Source organism: Bufo bufo, chromosome 6 (genome assembly GCF_905171765.1).
Source record: "Bufo bufo chromosome 6, aBufBuf1.1, whole genome shotgun sequence".
NCBI lineage: Eukaryota > Metazoa > Chordata > Amphibia > Anura > Bufonidae > Bufo > Bufo bufo.
The window spans coordinates 255,748,167-255,769,417 of record NC_053394.1 but is presented as its reverse complement, the minus strand read 5'-3'; the positions used below and the strand labels follow the sequence as shown (position 1 = coordinate 255,769,417).

At 44.6% G+C, this 21,251-nt stretch overlaps 1 protein-coding gene across 1 annotated transcript in view; it reads right to left on the bottom strand.

Moving 5' to 3' along the window:
* CDH23 (cadherin related 23) overlaps positions 1–21,251 on the bottom strand; it is a 1,196,655-nt gene that overhangs the window by 476,090 nt on the left and 699,314 nt on the right. Inside the window, exon 18 of the mRNA XM_040438415.1 lies at positions 2,002–2,114. Coding sequence (XP_040294349.1) covers positions 2,002–2,114 — 113 coding nt within the window. The remainder of the gene's footprint in view (positions 1–2,001; positions 2,115–21,251) is intronic.

The following is a 21,251-nucleotide window of genomic DNA, read 5'->3' as shown; positions in this document are numbered from 1 at the left end:
GACGAAGCAGAGCTGTGGCCTCACACTTATCGTGTTGAGTCACAGCATAGTGCATGGCAGGAAAAATAAGAAGAGCTGGTTGTGAGGAGCAGCGGTGACCGGAGCAGGAGAGGTAAGTTGATTTTCTTTTGTATCTGATCTGAGCATAGGGGTCATTTGAAGGTCTCAATGGGAGTCTTATGGAGGTCTGACTGGGGGTTATTCATATGGAGGTCTGACTTGAGGTATGATTGGAGGACTTATTGAGGTCTGATCTGAGGTCTGAATACGGGTCATTCACATGTAGGTCTGATTGGAGGACTTATTGAGGTCTGATCAGGGGTCATTCACATGGATGTCTGATCTGAGGCCTGATTAACATTGAGGGTCAGAGCTGAGGTCTGATGAAATTTTGTTTTTCTTCTTATTTTCCTCCTCCAAAATCTAGTTACGTCTTATGGGCAGGTGGGTCTCAAAGGGCAAAAAATAAGGTAACTAAAATTGTGCAGTTTTTATGCTGGTCACTAGGTCTAATAATATGTTGAGACTTTTCAGCACTCATCAAATTATCAATGGCAGAATTACAATGACAGATATCACCTATATATAGATAACACAGGATCCACCATTCATAATAGTTAATATCATAGCATATCTACTCTCTACTGACCTCTACACAGAGCATGAGGTCCCCTGCAGTCTATTGTGTTTATGGCCTGTGTGGCTGCTCTTAAAGAATAGGAAACTTTACATGTTTTAGGCCTAATGGCCAGTGTGAAAACTTCATAATTTTAGGATATTTTTTAAAATATAGATAGGGGCAGGGAAAAATTGACAAAACTTGATTTAAACAATAGGTCATTTTTCTAGCGAAACATTCCCTTCAATATTACCCTTGTGTACAGTGTGTCATGTTTATTAAGCACTGACCTACATCTTGATGACTTTTATGATTTGTAATTGTTAAATTGTTTTCTTAAAAGCTTAAAAAATTGAATAAAAAATATGAAATGTTTAATTAACTATGAAATTCAACAATCAAAAAAAGTGGGATCTATGACAAAATAGGATAAAGTGGCAGATCTACAAGGAACACCAACAAGAACATCATTCTTTTAATTTTTGCTTTAGTAGGTAATTTATAACCCATATGTAATAAAGAATGGAAGACAGAGATAACTGTGTTAGGTTCTGTTAAAGATATAGGAAATAAATGTGAATGTCAAATAGTGCAACAGTATATAAGTTCTTAAAATAGATGTGTCCTCTAATGCGTGCAACTTAAAATGCACATTATAAAACATAACCTACTGTGGCAAGGTGTACAGTGCAGGAGGGCGTGTAGATCTCACCCAGATACCTCAGCTGGGTGAGATAACTAAAATCCAGAAGTGTGCAGTGGTCTCAGCAAAGGATAGTTTGCTGAGACAGCTTTATTTACATTGTATTCTGGGCTGGATTTCAATTGGACTGGAAGTTAGGCTTGGTAGTGGGAGCTGCCGGTCCACACCCTTCCAGCATGGGTATTCCCCCATAACTGAGGTGAGCGCAGGTGAAGCCTACTCTAATCAGTCTGGCATAAATCCACCCTCAGTGTGTCAGTCTGGGAAAAGTGTGTGTGTGAATCTGGAGCAGAGGCTCTGTGGGTGGTCTCAGTCTGGAGGACTGAGGGGCCACAAGGCTATGCAACGCCTGATAGCTTTTCGGTGTGGAACCGTGTTTGTTGAGCAGACCGACTGAGGCTTTTGAGCCTGAGACCCTGAGCATAAATCTGAGACTATAGGTGAGTCAGGGAAATCATAATTCTGTTAAGGTAGAGCCCAGCCGGGCAGGAGTTTATTTTGTATAACTGTTTATGTTTACGTGGATGTGCTGCAATAAAACACAGTTTGGCCCTTAAATCCTGGTGTCTGTGAAGATATCTGTGAGTGCGACCCCCTGAAAGAAGGTGATCCCTTACACTACTTTCAAATGACAGAAAATGACTTTATGACTGGCAGGGAAAAATGAAAATCAACTTACTGTAGCAATGCCAATTTTTTGATTGGGTCCCACACCTCCATCAACTGCTCGTATTATTAAGATGTATTCTGACTTCGTTTCCCGATCCAGTAGAGTAGTTGTAGTTATTTCTCCTGTAAGCGAAGGTGTAAATTAAAAATCAATATGAAATTGACGAGAAAATTGGGCATAGCAATGCATTATTCATAGTCTTTTCCTTTGAGACTTCAGTTTAAAATCTGGCAAAATCACCTAACCTAACTTGCATATGGAAGGAAAATATAAAGATCAAATATATCATGAAATCAATACTAAAGTAACAAAAAAAGCACCAAATCATTGCAAAGAACTGAAGTCAACTGATCAATAAATACAGTTAGAGATGAGCGAATTTCATATTTTGAAATTCGTTCACACTTCGTTTGTTGGTAAAAGGTGAATTGCGTTATGGATTCCGTTACCACGGACCATAACGCAATTATATGACAGAATGCATAACGGAATGCTTTTAGAGGCATTCCGCTATTCATTCCGTCATAATAGAAGTCTATGGGCTGCAAAATAGATCCGTCCCGTTTCTGTTATGCAGGGGACTCCTCATGTTCTAGCATATGCTAGTCATAGCCAGACATTATTGGGTACATACAATGATATAGGATGCAACTAAGATTTATATATGAAATGCATTATGGTGCAAAAGTAGTACAGTATGAAAACTATTTGCATCCAGTAATGCATAATTGTAACAACCCATAAAGTTAAAGGGGATGTCCACTTTTTACTATTGTCAGGGGGCTAACTCCTGACACCCCGCCGATCCGCTGTTTGAGAAGACTTCTTGTTTGAAGAGCACTGCCTTCTCTTCTCTGTTTACCTGCTCGCCATCGCATTTGCAGAAGTGGGCAGGTGTAATTACAACTCTGCCATCCAATTCACTTCAATGGAACAGCTGAAGTGCCTGGAGTTGGCTCCTCACCAATCTGATATTGATGACCTATCCTGAGAATAGGTCATCAATATATCAAAGGCAAACAACCCCTTTATGCCTCATGCATACGACCGTGGTCCGCAATGCATGGGCACCGACCGTGTGCCCACCATCTGCAGATGTGTTCACATTCACATAAATGGGGTCTGTGATCCGCATCTGATGGTCCGCACTGCAAAAAAGTAGTGCACGCACTACTTTTTTGCAGTGCAGAGGTACAGACGGAAAGCCCACGGAAGCACTCTGTGGTGCTTCTGTGGCTTCCAATCCGTACCTCCGTTCTGCACCGCACCTTATCTTCCAGAATAGGGACCCATTCAAGTGAATAGGTCTGCATCTGTGATACAACTGTTTGCAGGCCGCAATACGGGCACGGCCAGCACATGTGCATGAGCACTTAGTGCTATTTCTACTGTACAATGAACAGCAGACAAAAACATAAAGTAAAAATTGCTGTTTTGTTTCTTCCCATATATACGCATGGACAAAATTGTTGGTACCTATCCGATAACGAAAGAAAAATAAACAATGGGCACTGAAATAACTTGAAACTGATAATTCACCAGGCCAGTTTCAGTAGGCTACTTTCACATCTGCACTTTCCCTTTCCACTATTGAGATCCATCATAGGATCTCAATAGCAGAGGAAAACAATTCAGTTTTGTCCCCATTCATTGTCAATAGGGACAAAACTGATATGACGGGAACGGAGTGTACCAAAATGTTTTCTGTTCCATTTCATTTCATTCCCAAGACGTACACAAAAGAGCTGCAAGCAGCGTTTTTGAGTGCGTCCTGGGATCATTGTAACAATGTAAGCCAATGGAGGCAGATCCGTTTTCACTGACACAAAAGAAAACTGATCGTCCCCCATTGACTTACAATGATTTTAGAGACGGATCCGTCATGGCTATTTTAAAGATAATACAACCGGATCCGTTCATAACGGATGCAGACGGTTGTATTATCGTGAGGGATCCAGCAAAAACGCAGATGTGAAAGTAGCCTTAGTTGGTTTTTATCACAGTTGTTATTTTGATAATTCACAATTAAAAAGCAATAGCTTCAACGTAGGGTCTACACACATCCATTATGTGTGGGATGCGTTGAAGGCCCATATTAGGGGTCTGTACTTTAATAAAATTCATAGATTCAGAAAGGAATCACGACGAAGGGAAAAACAACTGACAGACTCAATAAGGAGCTTGCGTGCCGCATTGATTGATTGTCATACGGAGCAACTTGTCACCTAATTAGGGGAGGCTAATTCTCAGCTTAAGACACTGTTATATAAAAAAGCACAACACAAACTGTTATTTCAAGGCCAGAATCGTTTTTGTGAGTCGGGTAAAACGGGTAGATTTTTGGCTCGTTTGGTGGCTAACCAAAGAGACGATATTAGTATAAAAGAAATCAGGAATTCACAGGGAATTGGAGTGAGATCTGCAGAGGAGATTAGAGAGGAATTTGTGAAATACTATTCTTCCCTTTATAAAGCTAAGTCTATGGTTGATCGTGCTGACATGGATCAATACCTTCAACAATTGGCGCTTCCCCAGGTAACTATCCAAGATAGAGAAATGCTGGATTCCCCTATTCTTTTAGAGGAACTCCAAGCGATTCTCCCGTCCTTAAAGTATAGTTCATCACCAGGCCCAGATGGTTTGCCGTTTGAAATCTATAGGTACCATGCCAAGTCCCTCCTCCCGATCCTTCTTCGGGTCTTTAATGAATCCTGCGCACTCGGCTCTTTACCACCATCATTTAGAGAGGCAGTGATTGTCTTGGTCTTGAAGAAGGATAAGGACCCATGCGATGTGGGGTCATATAGACCTATATCGCTCCTAAATACGGACTATAAGATCTTTGCAAAAATTCTGGCTGGTCACCTGAAGAGGGTTATAGCCGGTCTGGTACACCCTGACCAGACGGGCTTTATCCCGGGCCGCCAGTTACAGCTGAGTATATATAGGGTCTACCTGAACTTGTCTGTTGGGGGTAGTGTGGACCACTCCATCCTGTCATTAGACGCCGCTAAGGCATTTGACAGGATGGAGTGGCCTTTTTTGTGGGCAACGATGTCTCATTTTGGCCTTGGGAAATCTTTTTTGGAAAGGACTCAAATGTTATATGAACACCCGGTTGCATATATCAATATCAATGGTATTGGTACTTCTCCTGTTATGATGCGGAGAGGGATGAGACAGGGCTGTCCCCTGTCTCCTCTCCTCTTCGCTCTCTTTATAGAACCGTTGGCTTGTCGGATCCGGTTGGAGAATAGTATAGATGGTTTCGGGGTGGCGGGATGGAGCGATAAAATTAGCCTATATGCAGACGATGTGATTCTGTTTCTGGACCAGGGTTGGAAAATCCTTCCCTATGTTATAGAGGTTATAGAATATTATGGTAAATTATCAGGCTACTTGATCAATTGGTCAAAGTCATCGCTCCTCCCGCTGAACCGGAAAGCTGTAGATGTGGGGAGCCGAGTTCGTGTTTTGGCTCCTAACGATACCTTAGATTACTTGGGGGTTAAGATCGGGGTTCCTATAAGTTGGTTCTATGAGCTTAATCTGGTCCCAGTTTTGGATAAAGTCAGGATCAAAGTCGGTGCTTGGCGGAAATTGATACTGGCACAGACAGATCGAATTGCGCTGATCAAGATGATTATTTTGCCTATGGTTCTGTTTCCGATCTGTGCTTCCCCTGTTTGGATTGACGATATCTTCTTTCATAGATTGGAGACTTTGATTAATGATCTAATTTGGGGCAGGAAGAGGGTGCGTATAAAGCAGAGATATCTATGGTTGTCGGAGGCAGATGGTGGGTTGTCACTACCCTTTTTTCAAGGATATTATTTTTGGATACACCAATCGGGAATATTTTTTCATGTTTGGAAACAGGATCTATGGGAATGAGGAAACCCTTGTTGATCCCTTTATCAATACAGAGGGTGTGGAATAGGTTGAAGGAGTTCCTTAAAGTCCCTGGCCCGTTCGTTTTCACCCCATTGTGGGGGAACAGGGCGTTGGAGGAATTTTTCAAAATTAAAGAATTTGGGTATTGGACACGTAATGGTATCAATAGGGTGTCTCACCTATTCCATTTAGGACATTTTAAATCACTTTTGGAATTTGGTTTTCATGATAGTTCACCATTAGATGTATTTATGTATGCACGTTTGAAACATTTATTTGAAGCTTCTAGGAATAGGGGCCGTATTTTTCCACAAAAGAATATATTTTTTGATTATTGTGACGCCCAGAAGGACCAGAAGGTGAAATTATCTAGATTATACGCTAAACTCCGAATGGCACTGGCTACTGTAACACCTTTTAAAAGCCCAAGTAAATGGGAGCAAGAGTTGAATTGCCCTCCTTTACAGTGGCCCACTATCTATAGGAATGTGAGAAAGGCGACAGTTTCCAGTGCTCATAGACTAATTCAATTTAAGATCCTTCATAGACTGTATTATACGCCCAAAACCCAAGGAAAATTCCCTCAGAATAGGGACCGGGACTGTAGTTGTCCTAAATGTGGATATGTGAATGCGAGTTATGTCCATATGCTTTGGAGCTGTAGTAAAGTAAGACAATACTGGGATGAGGTTTTCTCTCCCCTTCAGAAGGTATCCTTAATGAACTATAACCCGAGGATCTTGATAGTGATCTTTGGAGACTATGGTTCAGAAACTGAAGTCCCCCCCAGGTTAGACGGATCTGGATGAGAGGATTGATGGTCGCGAAAGCTATATTGGTCAGGCACTGGGGCTCTGTCTCCCAGCCCTCGTCAAGGGAGTGGGGTTTATACCTTCAACAAATTAAAATATATGAGGATATGGAAAGGAATCGGAGAGTTGCACGCAGAACCACTTAGAAATAAATTATTAATGTTTTTTCTTCTTTGGATGAATTGAGGGGAACGACAGCCAATGGGGGGGGGGGGGGGGGATATAACGATGTTTACGAATTCTATTATATTATATACATGGATGTGATGGTTATGTTATATATTGTTATATATTATACACTAATGTGATTGACATTGGTCTATGTATTAATTTTATGTGTTTTCTAAAATTAAAATAAAGATAATTAAAAAAAAAAAAGCAATAGCTGATTTACAGTACATTTTTATTTATTATTACTTTTGTTGGTTTCAAGTTATTCCCGTTACCATTGAGGGTTTTTCTTTCTTTAACAGAAGGGTACCAACAATTTTGACTATATATATATATATATATATATATATATATATATATACACACTCACCTAAAGAATTATTAGAAACACCATACTAATACGGTGTTGGACCCCCTTTTGCCTTCAGAACTGCCTTAATTCTACGTGGCATTGATTCAACAAGGTGCTGATAGCATTCTTTAGAAATGTTGGCCCATATTGAGAGGATAGCATCTTGCAGTTGATGGAGATTTGAGGGATGCACATCCAGGGCACAAAGCTCCCGTTCCACCACATCCCAAAGATGCTCTATTGGGTTGAGATCTGGTGACTGTGGGGGCCATTTTAGTACAGTGAACTCATTGTCATGTTCAAGAAACCAATTTGAAATGATTCGAGCTTTGTGGTGCATTATCCTGCTGGAAGTAGCCATCAGAGGATGGGTACATGGTGGTCATGAAGGGATGGACATGGTCAGAAACAATGCTCAGGTAGCCCGTGGCATTTAAATGATGCCCAATTGGCACTAAGGGGCCTAAAGTGTGCCCAGAAAACATCCCCTACACCATTACACCACCACCAGCCTGCACAGTGGTAACAAGGCATGATGGATACATGTTCTCATTCTGTTTACGCCAAATTCGGACTCTACCATTTGAATGTCTCAACAGAAATCGAGACTCATCAGACCAGGCAACATTTTTCCAGTCTTCAACAGTCCAATTTTGGTGAACTCGTGCAAATTGTAGCCTCTTTTTCCTATTTGTAGTGGAGATGAGTGGTACCCGGTGGGGTCTTCTGCTGTTGTAGCCCATCCGCCTCAAGGTTGTGCGTGTTGTGGCTTCACAAATGCTTTGCTGCATACCTCGGTTGTAACGAGTGGTTATTTCAGTCAACATTGCTCTTCTATCAGCTTGAATCAGTCGGCCCATTCTCCTCTGACCTCTAGCATCAACAAGGCATTTTTGCCCACAGGACTGCTGCATACTGGATGTTTTTCCCTTTTCACACCATTCTTTGTAAACCCTAGAAATGGTTGTGCGTGAAAATCCCAGTAACTGAGCAGATTGTGAAATACTCAGACTGGCCCGTCTGGCACCAACAACCATGCCACGCTCAAAATTGCTTAAATCACCATTCTTTCCCATTCTGACATTCAGTTTGGAGTTCAGGAGATTGTCTTGACCAGGACCACACCCCTAAATGCATTGGAGCAACTGCCATGTGATTGGTTGACTAGATAATTGCATTAATGAGAAATAGAACAGGTGTTCCTAATAATTCTTTGAGTGTATATATATATATATATATATATATATATATATTGCTCAACCCTGATGGCTAAAGTTCTTAAGGAGTTAAAAAACATCTTTGAAAAAGTTAAGCATAGTGAAGGTGAATCTTTTTATTCTGTTTTAAAACTATTTCAGTTAAAGCTATTCCTAAGCACTGAATGTATGACTAATTTGAAACTCCTACGGAAAGTACTTATGTCTTTACAAGGCATCAATTGGACACGTCTGAGCATAGTGAACTCTCTATAGCTTAGCATTATGGCTTCTCGAGCAGCTGAAAGGACTTAAACAAGTGTAAAGACTGCAGAATCAGTAGGTGCTCATTCTAAAAGTTAGATTACTGCCAATAATATTTTTCAGTTCAAAGAATCATTTGAACAATAAACTTTCATCATTAACATAACATTAATCCACAATCTAGATAGCCTTAAAGGGAAATCTTCACAATTTCCATGACAAATGACCTACACATGAAAATAAAAAGTGAAAACATGGTGTAATTTAAAGGATTGTCTGAGATACATAATTAATGCAGTAAATGACATAAAAATATTAATTAAAAAAAAACTCCTACCCCTTTTTACCCCTGTCACTTCCTGCGCAGTGAGCCGGTTCTTTCCATCAGTGTTTGTTTTCCTGGAAGCAATGGTGACGTCACCACTGAAGTCAATTGCTAGCCTCAGAAAATTGTCTAATGCACTACTAAGGCCAGTGAGCGGCTGAACAAGAATTAAGCATGCACAGAACATCACAGCTGCAGCCAGGAAAATGTCTGAGGTGCAGAACCAGTGTGTGATGCTGGAAGTGTCAGGGGCGAAAAAGGGTGAATATGACTTTTTTTTGCTATTTACTTCTACTGCTGTCCCAGTTTTAAAATAAAATTTCTAGTAAACGGCGGAGTGGAAAACAAAGGACCCATTCCTCATTATCCGAGAGTCAGAATGTGGGTAGTAGTGCAAACAGCAGTAGCAGCACCAGCCATCCAGCTTGTAGTTGGTCACAGTTCTCCCTGGCTCTGATATTATTGAGGACAAAGAGGATAATATTGTGAATTGGATGTCTCACTCCTCCTCTCAGTCTTAGCAGGATGATGTTGAGGTAATCTCTGAATCTGTCACCATGCCTTAAATCCAGGGGTCACAGCATTCCTCTTGCTCCGCCTCCTTCTTGTGGCCCCAGAAAATTACCTTCCACTATCAACTCTGTCTTCACTGACCCCTCAAGAGTGTTTCCCTGTTGATGATTTGTATGAGAACAGTCTACGTTTGGACTGCCATAAAGAGAAAGAGAAGGTACTGGCATGGGGGAGTTGAGGACCTCATGCATAGTGGAGTTGGTGGTGGTGGTGGTTGTAGTAGTGGTACCTGTAGGCAAGTTTGTGCCAGTAAGGGCAGTGACAGTTGTGAAATAGGACAAATACATTGCAGGGATTTAGGAGGGGAGCCAAGGAGCCCACAAAGACATATCACAGTCTGATAAAAGTGTTGGGGAGGGTGAGGACTCTGACTATGATTGTGTTGGACATGACCTGGGAGCGAGATGTGGGTGCTTAGGAGGAGGTGACATCAGAGAATGAGGGTGGTGGCCGTGGCGGCAGCAATAAAGAGCAAAGGCAACATATGGCCTGAAAAACTGCCAGGGCCAGATATATTTCTATTGTTGTCAGCTTGAGAACTTGTGATGCTGATGATACTGTGGGCACAGGCTCAAAAAGTGCCAGACTTAAAGGGGTTTTCTGAGACTTTAATACTGATGACCTATCCTCTGGATAGGTTATCAGTGGTAAAGTAATGGAAAACCCTTTTAACCACCTCAGCCCCCCTAGCTTACACACCCTTAATGACTAGACCACTTTTTACAATTCTGCACTACACTACTTTCACAGTTTATTGCTAGGTCATACAACTTACCACCAAAATGAATTTTACCTCCTTTTCTTCTCACTAATAGAGCTTTCATTTGGTGGTATTTCATTGCTGCTGACATTTTTACTTTTTCTGTTATTAATCTAAATTTACCAAAATTTTTGCAAAAAAATGACATTTTTCACTTTCAGTTGTAATTTTTTTTAAATAAAACAACATTTCTATATAAATTTTTCTCTAAATTTATTGTTCTACATGTCTTTGATAAAAAAATAAAATAAGTGTATATTTATTGGTTTGGGTAAAAGTTATAGCGTTTACAAACTATGGTACAAAAATGTGAATTTCCGCTTTTTGAAGCAGCTCTGACTTTCTGAGCACCTGTCATGTTTTCTGAGGTTCTATAATGCCCAGACAGTAAAAACACCCAACAAATGACCCCATTTCGGAAAGTAGACACCCTAAGGTATTCGCTGATGGGCATAGTGAGTTCATAGAACTTTTTATTTTTTGTCACAAGTTAGCGGAAAATTATGATTTATTATTATTTTTTCCTTACAAAGTCTCATATTCCACCAACTTGTGACAAAAAATAAAAACCTCCATGAACTCACTATGCCCATCACGAAATACCTTGGGGTGTCTTCTTTCCAAAATGGGGTCACTTGTGGGGTAGTTATACTGCCCTGGCATTTTAGGGGCCCTAATGCGTGAGAAGTAGTTTGAAATCAGAATGTGTAAAAAATGGCCTGTGAAATCCTAAAGGTGCTCTTTGGAATGTGGGCCCCTTTGCCCACCTAGGCTGCAAAAAAGTGTCACACATGTGGTATCGCCGTACTTAGGAGAAGTTGGGCAATGTGTTTTGGGGTGTCTTTTTACATATACCTATGCTGGGTGAGAGAAATATCTCTCTAAAAGACAACTTTTCCAATTTTTTTTATACAAAGTTGGCATTTGACCAAGATATTTATCTCACCCATCATGGGTATATGTAAAAAGACACCCCAAAACACATTGCCCAACTTCTCCTGAGTACGGCGATACCACATGTGTGACACTTTTTTGCAGCCTAGATGCGCAAAGGGGCCCAAATTCCTTTTAGGAGGGCATTTTTAGACATTTGGATCCCAGACTTCTTCTCACGCTTTAGGGCCCCTAAAATGCCAGGGCAGTATAAATACCCCACATGTGACCCCATTTTGGAAAGAAGACACCCCAAGGTATTCCGTGAGGGGCATGGCGAGTTCATAGAAGTTTTTTTTTTTTGGAGCAAGTTAGCGGAAATTGATTTTTTTTTGTTTTTTCTCACAAAGTCTCCCTTTCCGCTAACTTGGGACAAAAAGTTCAATCTTTCATGGACTCAATATGCCCCTCAGCGAATACCTTGGGGTGTCTTCTTTCCGAAATGGGGTCACATGTTGGGTATTTATACTGCCCTGGCATTTTAGGGGCCCTAAAGCGTGAGAAGAAGTCTGGAATATAAATGTCTAAAAATTTTTACGCATTTGGATTCCGTGAGTGGTATGGTGAGTTCATGTGAGATATAATTTTTTGTCACAAGTTAGTGGAATATGAGACTTTATAAGAAAAAACAAAAAAAAACAAAAAACAAAAAAAATCTATTTCCGCTAACTTGTGCCCAAAAAAATTCTGAATGGAGCCTTACAGGGGGGTGATCAATGACAGGGGGGTGATCAGGGAGTCTATATGGGGTGATCACCACCCTGTCATTGATCACCCCCTGTAAGGCTCCATTCAGACGTCCGTATGTGTTTTGCGGATCCGCGGTGTCCGGGTTTTGCGGATCCTCTGATCCGCAAAACACATACGGACGTCTGAATGGAGTCTTACAGGGGAGTGATCAATGACAGGGGGGTGATCACCCCATATAGACTCCCTGATCACCCCCCTGTCATTGATCACCCCCCTCCATTCAGAGGTCCGTATGTGTTTTGCGGATCCACGGATCCATGGATCGGATCCGCAAAACACATACGGACGTCTGAATGGAGCTTTACAGGGGGGTGATCAATTACAGGGGGGTGATCAGGGAGTCTATATGGGGTGATCACCCCCCTGTAAGGCTCCATTCAGACGTCTGTATGTGTTTTGCGGATCCGATCCATGGATCCGTGGATCCGCAAAACACATACGGACCTCTGAATGGAGCCTTACAGGGGGGTGATCAATGACAGGGGGGTGATCAGGGAGTCTATATGGGGTGATCACCCCCCTGTCATTGATCACCCCCCTGTAAAGCTCCATTCAGACGTCCGCATGTGTTTTGCGGATCCGATCCATGGATCCGTGGATCCGTAAACACATACGGACGTCTGAATGGAGCCTTACAGGGGGTGATCAATGACAGGGGGGTGATCAATGACAGGGGGGTGATCAGGGAGCCTATATGGGGTGATCACCCCACTGTCATTGATCACCCCCCTGTAAGGCTCCATTCAGACGTCCGTATGTGTTTCGCGGATCCGATCCATGGATCCGTGGATCCGTAAAACACATACGGACGTCTGAATGGAGCCTTACAGGGGGGTGATCAATGACAGGGGGGTGATCAGGGAGTCTATATGGGGTGATCACCCCCCTGTCATTGATCACCCCCCTGTAAAGCTCCATTCAGACGTCCGTATGTGTTTTGCGGATCCGATCCATGGATCCGTGGATCCGTAAAACACATACGGACGTCTGAATGGAGCCTTACAGGGGGGTGATCAATGACATGGGGGTGATCAATGACAGGGGGGTGATCAGGGAGTCTATATGGGGTGATCAGGGGTTAATAAGGGGTTAATAAGTGACAGGGGGGGTGTAGTGTAGTGTGGTGCTTGGTGCTACTTATTACAGAGCTGCCTGTGTCCTCTGGTGGTCGATCCAAGCAAAAGGGACCACCAGAGGACCAGGTAGCAGGTATATTAGACGCTGTTATCAAAACAGCGTCTAATATACCTGTTAGGGGTTAAAAAAAATCGCATCTACAGCCTGCCAGCGAACGATCGCCGCTGGCAGGCTGTAGATCCACTCGCTTACCTGCAGTTCCTGTGAACGCGCGCGCCTGTGTGTGCGCGTTTACAGGAAAACTCGCGTCTCGCCAGATGACGCGTATATGCATCTAGGAGGAATGAATCAGCCTCCGGAACGCGATCCTGCGTTAGGCGGTCCGGAGGCGGTTATGTCAAGCTCAGCTGCCGCTAGTTTTGCGTCAGTATCTCCCATCTGGGAGTTTTTCTCCACAGTGATGGAAGACAAAAGCATCTCCATGTGAAAGATCTGCAGGATTAAAAAAAGCCATGGGTTTTCAAATTAAAGCATAGGCAGCACCGATCTATTGCTGCATATGAAGAGACATCACCAGATCCTGTGGGAAAATAGAAGTGGCTGCCAGCTAGCGCAAGAGTTGCCTCCTTCTCCCAGTGTCCTTTGCAGCAGCCAGGCTAAACCCACATGCAGTAAAGTGTCCTTGCCATTGTCATCATCAGTTTCACAGTGTGACCAGGAAATTTCTATGTGCTCAGAAATGAACTCAAACTTAAAGGCGTTTTCCGAGTTTTTGATACTGATGACCTATCCTCAGTATAGGTCATCAGTATCTGATTGGTGGGGGTCCCACACCTGGGACCCCCACCAATCAGAGGTTTGAGAAGGCCCCGCTCTCCTGTGAGCGCTGTGGCCTTTTTGCAGCTTACCAACACAGCGCTATAAAATGTATAGCGGCTGTGCTTGGTATAGCACTCAGCCCCATTGAAGTGAATGGGGCTGAGCATAATACTAGGCACAGCCATTATACAATGTACCGCGCTGTGCTTTGTAAGCTGCGAGAAGGCTGCAGTGCTCACAGGAGAGCGGGGCCTTCTCAAACCTCTGATCGGTGGGCGTCCCGGGTGTCGGACCCCCATGATCAGATACTGATGACCTATTCTGAGGATAGGTCATCTGTATCAAAATCCCAGAAAGAGCCTTTAACTCCCACCAGGCCGAATTGCTGGTGGCTACTTAGTTGATTTTACTGCCTTCAGTGAACTGATGGCATGCACTTATCGCTGGAATATACCTAGCCGCCATTATTTCTCAAAATAAACCTTCCCTGTTTTGTATTGTCACATGATGGATAATGTGGGCCACTCTCTGCAATTGTCTCCATTTGGCATGGAGGATGCCACAGTGGACTTGCAGTGACAGAATGGTCTGGAATTCACCCTGCATATACTATAGCGTCTGTATGAGTAAAGTGGTGAATAATTTTGTGATGCAACAGACCATTTAGGCAGGAAAGTAGAGATGGCCTTGCGGTTCGCCTGGTGGTGGTTTTGCGGCAAACTTTGCTCGTTTGCTGTTCGCCAAACAGGCAAACATGTGGCGATGTCCGCTGGTGACATATTCTTTGCATTGTGCAGAAATTTGACCCATGACACATCCATCATGTGTATAATTTCTATATAGTGCATTTGTATTGTACAGCCTTTGTGTGCGGTTCTGCTGAGATACCGTAGCTATACAGAGGGACAACATTGGAACAACTAATTGCAACTGGTGTGATATAATACCAGTTGCCCCCCAAAAAATCTGATTGAGGCAGGGGTGCGATATACCTAGAATATAATTTATATATAGTGCATTTGTATTGTGCAGCATTTGTGTGCGGTTCTGCTGAGATACCGCAGCTATACAGAGGGACAAACGTCAATGAAACAACTAATTGCAACTGGTGTGATATACCAGTTGCCCCCCCAAAAAACAGATTAAGGGGTTATATACCTGCTTCCACAAATACTGCTCTTCTATAGGGACTTTGTCACAGGGTCATTTTGAAAATAACAGGCAGAGGAAGAGGCAGGCCATACCGCAGGGGTAGTAGGGGTCGGGCAGGTGCACCAGGCCGGGGCCTAAGTGGGAAGTTGGGGAAGGTGTGTGTGATTACATCAAAGGACGCACCAGAGTTGGTTGAGTGGCTCACTCAGCCTTTCACTTCTGCACCCTCACCATCCTCTGTATCTGCACCTTCCTCACTCTCTGCTGTGTGCACCCCCAAAGACACCACTACCACCACCATCATAGCCCCTCCACTCAAGTCAGAGGAATAATTTTCCCATCAATTCCCAGACCTTACCGATGCACAGCCATTCTTGGCATCGGATGAGGAAGAGGAGGTAGCAACGGCCGCCACCCAGCGGTCTGTCAACAGTACCCAAGGATTGTGGTCCCCGCTGTTGCTTCCTACTCCGAGATCTCTAATGTCAGTGGTGGTGAAGGTGACGATGATGACGTGTTAATGGACGTCACTTGGGTTCCCACAAGAGAGGAAGAGGAGGGGAGTTCAAAGGGAGAGATGGAGCAGCTGATAGGGAGGAGAAGGAGGAGAAGCAGGCAGAACTCGCAGTGCACAGGAGGAAAAAAGTAGACTGCAAATGTATCGGGAGCGAACCATCCACCATGCACGGTCACATCTTGCGCTCCCATGACGCCGGCACATGGCTCCGCAAAGTAGGCTTTTTTTAACTTGTCAGCTGCTGATAATAGTGTTGCCATCTGCAGCCTGTGCTGTCAACGCATAAGTCGCTATAAGCCCAATACTCACCTAGGAATGACCGCCGTAAGAAGGCACCTGGCCTCCCATCACCGAGCCTAGTGGGAGCAACGCCATCAAAACCCACATAGCCACATTCCTGGTCCTCCACGTCCTCCTCTCTCCTCCCATTTGTCCTTCACTCCACCTTCCACCGTGCTGTCGTCGCGTTCATCTGGCACAAGGCAGGCTTCCGTGGCCCAAATGAGCGTAAAAAAATGATGAAGCCGGATAAACCTCTTGCCCAACGGCTGACCACTGGCTTGTCGGAACTGCTAGCCCACCAACTACTGCCATATAAATTGGTGGACTCGGAGGCCTTTAGAAAATTTACGTGTCTAGATACATCTGACCACAGACACGTGGTCTAGCAAACACAGGCAGGGAAGGTACATAACTTTTAATGCCCACTGGGTGACCCTTCTGATGGCCGCCAGGCGTGTAACCCGTGGCAGCCGTGTGAATTTGGTGTTACCGCCACGGATTGCATGCAGGCCTGCCTCTTCTTTTCCTACTCCTACTCCATCCTCCGTCTCCTCCTCAGCTGACTCCTCCTTTTCCACTGCTACCGCCTCTTCCGCTGCACCCCCCAAGCTCCACAGAACCTTTTCGACGTGCCAGGTGAGAGGTTGCCATGCTGTGCTGCGGCAGTTGTGCCTGGAAGCCAAGAGCCACACCGGTCCTGCACTCCTTTCAGCTCTGCGGTCACAGGCCGATCAGTGGCTAACCCCGCTCAATTTGACAGTTGGTAAAGTGGTGTGCGACAATGGTGCCAATCTGCTGAGCGCACTGAAAAAGGGTAAAATTACACACGTGCCGTGCATGGCACATGTCCTGAATTTAGTGGTGCAGCGATTGGTTGCCAAATACCTCGGGGTCCAGGACGTCTTGCGGCAGGCCAGGAAAATCTCTGCCCATTTTAGAAATTCTTACACAGCCATGGCTCGCCTTGCTGATGTTTAGCGGCGACATTATTTGCCCGTCAGACGTCTGATTTGTGACTGCCCGACGTGATGGAACTCCACCTTGTATATGCTTGATAGGCTGCTCCAGCAGAAACGTGCCATTAACGACTACCTGTACGAACTCTGCGGCAGGACAGGTTCTGGGAGCGCCAGTGGCTTCTCATGCACGACGCATGCAGACCTCTACGGCTATTTGATGAGATCACCAAACTCGTCAGTCGCAGCCAGGGCACCATCAGTGACATCATACCTTATGCTTTCTTTCTGAAGCGTGCATTACGTTGTGTCATTGATCAAGCCGTCGAGGAGCAGGAGCAGGAAGATGAGGAAGTTGCATTGCTGAATGAATTCCCAGGGGGGGGGGCTACTCTATCTGAGACAAGTCAGCAATAGTCTGAAGAGGAGTCAGAGGAGGATGGTGCCTAGGGGGAGGAGAAGGAAGAGCAAGAAGAGCAGGCTTTAAACTTTTCTGGGATCCCTGGTGTTGTCCGTGGATGGGGGGAGGAGACCCGAGAAAGACATTCTCCTCTGCGATGAGCAGGAGCCAGGCCGCTCCACCGCTTCTAATTTAATGCAAATGGGGGCCTTCATGCTCTAGTGTTTGAAGAGGGAACCACATATAAAAAGCATAAAGGGAAAAGACCAGTACTGGGTGGCAACGTACTTAGACCCCCGGTACAAACAGAAAATGGTGGACATCTTACCAACATCACAGAGGGCTGTCAGAATGCAACATTTGTAGGCCTTGCTGCGAGAGATGCTGCATTCTGCTTTTGTGGGCACTGGCAGAGGAATTTTCACCCACAGAGAAACAGTTGCGAGCACCAATCCTACAACGCCTGCAAGAAGAGGGCGGTTTGAAGATGTGTTGGTCACTTCGAATATAAGATCATTCTTGCAGCCAACCCATTGACCACCACCCTCCGGATCCAGCCTCAGGGAACGCCTAGACCAACTGGTGTCCGACTACATCAGGTTAACAGCCGATGTGGACTCTCTGAGAAGCGAGGAACCCCTGGACTACTGGGTGTGCAGGCTTGACCTGTGGCCAGAGCTGGCACAATTTTCCATGGAACTCTTGGCTTGCCCCTCATCGAGTGTCCTGTCCGAAAGGACGTTCAGCGTAGCAGGGGGGATCTTGACCGATAAGCGCACTCGCTTACCTCACGACATTGTGGACTACCTCACATTTCTAAAAATAAATGAGGCATGGATCTCGGAGGAATTCAACACCTGTGACCACATTTAATTGAATTTCCTCATGACAGCCCACACATATCCGCCACCACATAGAAAAAATAATGGTCCCTGTCTTAGGTAAATGCAGTGGCATTAAAGGCCTTTTCTGTCCGGTGAATCCCTAATGTTTGGGACCTCTGAGGAATTCAACACCTGTGACGACCACGTGTTATCGAATTTCAACTAATATCATTTGTTTTTTTTTCAAAATGGGGGATTTTGTTAGCCATGGTTTTAATCCAATTATATATTTTTTGTTCTTTTAAACATATGTTTTTGACATCTATTTGTACTGGCCTGCAGTAAAATTGATATCTTATGACCGTCTAATATACCTCCAGCCACATAATTACTTGTTCTTTTCTGTCCGGTGAATGCCTAATGTTTGGGGCCTGTACTACACTGGCCTGCAGTAAAATTGATACCTATGTACTGCCATGGCTGCTGAGGGGGGGTTGGGGGGGCAGGAGAAGTGCCAGCTCCATCAGCAGCAACTTAAGTGTAGATGAGCAGTTTTCTTTACCTGCCTACTGAGGAAATAACTCACCAGCAGCAGCAGCTAGACAGAGCAGAACCTGAACCAGCAGGTGGTGGCATACTTGGAGTGCACCCTGCCACCCCACATTGAAGACTACTGGGCAGCCAAACTTGATTTGTGGCCCCAACTGGCTGAGTTTGCCCTGGAGAAGCTTTGCTGCCCGGCCAGTAGTGTGGCACCAGAGCAGGTGTTTAGTGAGGCGGGGGCCATAGTTACCCCAAGGAGAACTTGCCTGTCCACCCAAAATGTGGAGAAACTGACCTTTGTGAAGATAAATAAGGCATGGATCAGCCAGGATTTTCAAACACCATTGCCTGATGCATCAGACTAGATCATCTATGGTGCCACACCTACACTTTGACAAAAGAGACCTGTTTATTCTGGCTACCTGCTTCAGCTACTGTTCTGATGCTGCCACCCACCTGATGCCACACCTACTTACAGGTGCTCCTACCCCCACCCACCATATTCAGCTGGTACTGGTATTGCCACCCACCTCCCCACTATGTCACTGGGCCACTCTGTGGTCTCCTTATGCTGCTGCCACCTCACTACTATGTCACTAGGCCACTCTGTGGTCTCCTCATGCTTCTGCCACCTCACAACTCTGTGGTCTCTTCATGCTGCTGCCACCTCACCACTATGTCACTGGGCCACTCTGTGGTCTCCTCATGCTGCTGCCACCTCACCACTCTGTGGTCTCCCCATGCTGCTTCCACCTCACCACTCTGTGGTCTCCTCAAGCTGCTGCCACCTCAACACTATGTTACTGGGCCACTCTGTGGTCTCCTCATGCTGATTTCACCTCAACACAATGTCACTGGGCCACTCTGTAGTCTCATTATGCTGCTGCCACCTCACTGCTATGTCACTGGGCCACTCTGTGGTCTCCTCATGCTGTTGTCCCCTCAACACTATGTCACTGGGCTACTCTGTGGTCTCCTCATGCTGTTTTCCACCTCAACACTATGTCACTGGGCCACTCTGTGGTCTCTTCATGCTGCTGCCACCTCACCATGTCACTGGGCCATTCTGTGGTCTCCTCATGCTGCTGCCACCTCACTACTATGTCACTGGGCTACTCTGTGGACTTCTTATGCTGTTCCCACCCTCCCCACTCCATGACTGGGCCACTATTTTGCCTTTCTGGCCTGGTTTACATCATCATTTATTTGACTCTAATTCTAATCTGTCAGAAGGAAGGAAAAATTTGACGCACAACGGATCCGGTCTATGTAGCAGCTGTAAGGCCTGTATCACATGGTCCCTATTTTGCATCAAAATTGGCTTATGATTTGGTAGCCAAAAGCAGGAGTGGGTACAAAACACAGAAGACATGCAAAGATACAATTCACATGTCATCTCAGTTTTGGATCAACTCCTGTTTATTTTTGGTTTCAGCAATACTGATGGATTACTGACCAAATGATGACTGAGTGAAAGCAGATGCTCAACAGACAGGATCCATTTTTTGGGGTTATTGTTCTGATAGATCAGAGGAAGGGCAAAATAATCAGTGACGTCAACACAAATTACCTGCTGACATACTCTCCACTCTGTCAGGGGGGACTCTACTTGTATAAGCATTTAATAGAACAGGTTCTGTAGACATCTATGTGGAATCAGTTGATGACGGTGTAAAGGAGTGTGCTCTTTCACGCTATAGTAGGATCTTGGGCCTATGCATGATTCTTTATACCTGGTGCTAACATTGACCTGTAAGGCTGAGTTCACACTTGAGTTATTTGGTCAGTTTTGACCCCATAATTGACCAAATGAGTGAAGTGTGAAGTGATTCTAAGAGCGCTGCCTGTCATCTGTGTGTCATACTGACTCACAGTATTGTTTTATCACCACAGAAGACTATCTATGCGTGCTACTGCAAGACACTACACCACTTTACAGGCTCTCTGAAGCCAGGACATAGCTGTTTTATAACGCGATTCGCCACAAATAAATTTGGATCGCATCTGTTCGGAAAATTTGGCGAATTTTTGAGAAATTTGCTCATCTCGAATTATTATCTTAGGGAGTGCCGTGTCTGTTTTCTTCTATTTCCAGTCTTGGCATGTCTGGAGGAAACCAGACGCTGCTCATGGCCTGCCCAATACCATCCCAACAGTATAGCATGGTGGTGGCATCTTGCTGTGGTTGTGTGCCTTTAGTGGCTGGGACAGGGACGCTGGTCAGGTTTGAGGCAAAGCTGAATGGAGCAAAGTACAGAGATATTCTTATTGAAAACCTGATCCAGAGTGCTCTGGACCTCAGACTGGGATGAAGGTTTGTCTTCGAACAAGACAATGACCCTAAATACTAAGTGCCCAAAGGAATGGCATAGGGGAAATTCTGTGAATGTCCTTGAGTAGTCCAGCACTGACTTGAAATCAATCCAACATCTCTGGAGAGACCTGAAAATGGCTGTCCACTGCCAGTCCCTATTCAACCTGACAGAGCTTGAGAGGATCTGCAGAGAAGAATGCAAAAAATCCCCAAATCCAGGTGTGCAAAACTTGTGACATCATACTCAAGAAGACTGGAGGCTGTAATCACTGCCAAAGGTGCTTCAACTAAGTCCTGAGTAAAGGATCTGAATACTTATGTCAATGTAATTATTTAGTATTTTAT